Raw genomic sequence first — 2,852 nt, forward strand, 5'->3', positions numbered from 1 at the left:
CCCGTGGTGTAGCTTGGTACACGACAGGCGAGCCGATTTCCCGCGTGTGGGGCACCTCGCTGAGCCGTCAAGGAGGGGACGGCGTGCAGAGCGGCTTCGTCACCGCGGAAATAGAGGGAAAAAAGGTGATGCTCCTCACCACGCCGGTGTATTCGGAAGAGGAAGGCAAAGTAAAAGGTCGTCTGCATCTTTGGCTGACCGACAATTCCCGCGTGCACGATATCGGGCCGGTGTCTCGTGAAGTCGATGACGCCGCTGCCAGTTCCCTGCTGTACAGAAGCGGTGCACCGGAGGAGTTGGTTCTACTGTACGAGAAGAAGAAGGATGGAGACTCTTACGGCCTCGTATCCCTGAGCTTGGCAAAGCAGCTGGAGCAGATCAAGTCCGTGGTGCAGACCTGGAAGGAAATGGACGCCGCCTTGCAAAGCTGCTCTTCCTCTGCCGCTGTTGGCACGCGGATAAATGGCGTGTGCAACAGTCCTGTTCCCACGGAGGGGCTGGTGGGCCTTTTGTCCAACACACTGGTCGGGACCGCGTGGGTGGACGAGTACCGCGGCGTGAACGCGACTGTTCATGGAGCAACAACAAAGTTTTCGAATGGCGTGACGTTCAGCGGCGCCAGAGCGGGGGCGGAGTGGCCCGTGGGAAGCAGGGGGCAGAACCAGCCGTACTACTTTGCGAACAACGGATTTACGCTTGTGGCGACGGTGACGATCCACGCGGTGCCGGACGAGGACACGCCTTTGCTGGGCGTGAGGATGAATGACACAGAGGGCACCGTGCTCCTGGGCGTGTCGTACACGAGCGACAAGAAGTGGGAAGTGACGGCCGGCGGTAAGAGCCGGAGTTTGACAGATGGTGGTGATGTGACGTGGGAGGCAGACACAGCCTACCAAGTGATCTTGCAAATGGATACTGACGACGAGTTGTCTGTGTACGTCGACGGGGACGAGATCTACGATGGCGAAGATGAAGATGAAGAAGATGATGGCGGCATCGCTTCTTGGGTGGGAAAACTCTTTACGCCGCACAGGATCTCGCACTTCTACGTTGGCGGGGACGGGGCGGAGGACACGAAGAGCAGCCACCACGTGACGGTCTCCAGCGTCCTGCTGTACAACCGCGCACTGGGTGAAAAAGAGATTACGCAGCTCGCAGGGAGCAAAGTGGCTCTTGGAGGACCAGCTGCCGGGAAGAAAGCGGCGAGCTGCAGGCGGCTCCTTCGGTGTTCACCTCTGTGGGTGGGGAGGCTGTTCCCGAAGTGAAGCCTGAGGACGCCCACGGTGAGCGACAAACTGAGGACGGCGAGCGCACGGATGGCCTCCAGGAAAAAAGCGACGGTGTTGCTGATGAGGCGCCGGCGCGTGAGGAACGTTCGCCGGCGAAGTTGGGGAGTGGCGGTGCAAATGCCTCTCCTCAGCAGCCGGCAAATGGACTACCGCATGCGGCCGGGGCCCCGACAGTTGAGGGCGAACAGTCGCAAAAAGAGAAAACGGAATCTGCTGGGGAACCGGCGCCGCGGGAGGAAGACGCAGGAGTGCCGGGCCCGGGAACTGCGCCGCAGAGCAGCGACGTGAAGGTCGCTTCAGAGCCCGCTGGGGACTTCCTCCTCAGCCCCCCAAAGGAACAACACCAACAGGAAGAAGAAGGGGAAGAAAAGGGAGAGGAAGAGGAAGTGCCGCCTCAGTTATCGCAGGAGGCCGACAGAGAAGCAGGCGAGGCGTCAACACCTTCTAGCATCACTCACAACTCCGACGCAGAGGAAGCAGAAGAGTCGGAGAATGAAAATGAAAAGAAGGTGGGGGAAGCGACAGAAGGCAGTGGCAGTGCATTGGCGTCCCCACCGTTGACAGCAGCGGATGGAGCCAGTGCTCCTCGCCGGGGCGCAGCTGAGCAGGCCGTCGGTGCGGGGACTTCCGTGCGGCAACGAGAGCCTTCGACCCCAGCAGACGGTGCAGTTACGGTGGGCCCGGTGGGTGACGACCAGGCGCTGCAGAGCACTCCGTCGCACGTGCCGGAGGCCGTTGGCGGCGTGCCGTCTGCTTCCGCCGCGCCCACCGACGAGACGCCAAACGCTGCCGCCAATGAAAATGGCGCAGACCCCCAAACTGCGGCGGACGCGGACGGCGGCCGCGAGGCACCCACGGCTCAGACGCCTGGGCGGCCAGGCACCCCGCCAACACGCGACGCTGCACCGCACGTAAGCAACAGCTCTAACACCTTCAAGAACACCACAGGGCTGTACCCGATGAGCACAGGCAGCGACGGCGCTGTGCGTGGGTGCGTGTCTTGGCCAACGCTGCTGACTCTTATGGCGCTTTGTGGCGTCGTGGCAGGCTTCTGAGCGAAGGAGTGTGGAATTGTGATTCCGCATGGTGAGAGTCGTGCGCCGCAAACCCATGCGGGTCCCTTCATTTAAGTGTCCTTTTTTTTTCTTTCCTTTTGCTTGTCGTCCCTGTGGGTAAATCCTTCTCTCTCTCCTGTGCTCTGAGGGATGTTTACTCTTCTTTTCACCTTTTTTTTGCTTCGCCACCCCATGCACGTTCCCATGGGCGGCGCACCCTTTTCCCCCTCCTGTTTGCTGCTGCCGCACACACACACACGCGGTGCCGGCCGCATTGCTGTGCGCCGCACGGATTTGACGCAACTGCCGGTAGAAGCGCAGGCCAAACACCGCATGAATTGTGAGAGGCATGCGTGGACTGAAACAACCTCTTTTGCTTTTTCATTCACGCAGGTATTAAATATACACACACACTCCCTCACAGTCCTCTTCTGCTGCTGGACACGTGAAGGAACACCACCTGCCGAAGTAATTTATTTTCATTTAATTTTGGGAAGGGCGTTGCGGG

At 60.1% G+C, this 2,852-nt stretch overlaps 2 protein-coding genes across 2 annotated transcripts, besides 1 other annotated feature; one reads left to right on the forward strand and one right to left on the reverse strand.

The window, feature by feature from the left end:
- Tco025E_09815 (trans-sialidase) lies at window positions 1-1,265 on the forward strand (the record flags this gene model as incomplete). The annotated part of the gene is made up of 1 exon (XM_029376622.1): window positions 1-1,265. A coding segment is annotated over one exon (1,265 nt), but the record flags the coding sequence as incomplete, so codon positions are not given.
- Window positions 1,266-1,639: 374 nt separating this feature from the next.
- Window positions 1,640-1,676: a sequence feature (GA-rich).
- Window positions 1,677-1,723: 47 nt separating this feature from the next.
- Window positions 1,724-2,401, reverse strand: Tco025E_09816 (uncharacterized protein; the record flags this gene model as incomplete). The annotated part of the gene is made up of 1 exon (XM_029376623.1): window positions 1,724-2,401. The coding sequence occupies one exon, from the start codon at window positions 2,399-2,401 to the stop codon at window positions 1,724-1,726; it is 678 nt and encodes a 225-aa protein (XP_029223247.1).
- Window positions 2,402-2,852: the final 451 nt, after the last annotated feature.

The sequence above is a fragment of the Trypanosoma conorhini genome, assembly GCF_003719485.1.
Source record: "Trypanosoma conorhini strain 025E chromosome Unknown Tco_14.4_contig_01303, whole genome shotgun sequence".
NCBI lineage: Eukaryota > Euglenozoa > Kinetoplastea > Trypanosomatida > Trypanosomatidae > Trypanosoma > Trypanosoma conorhini.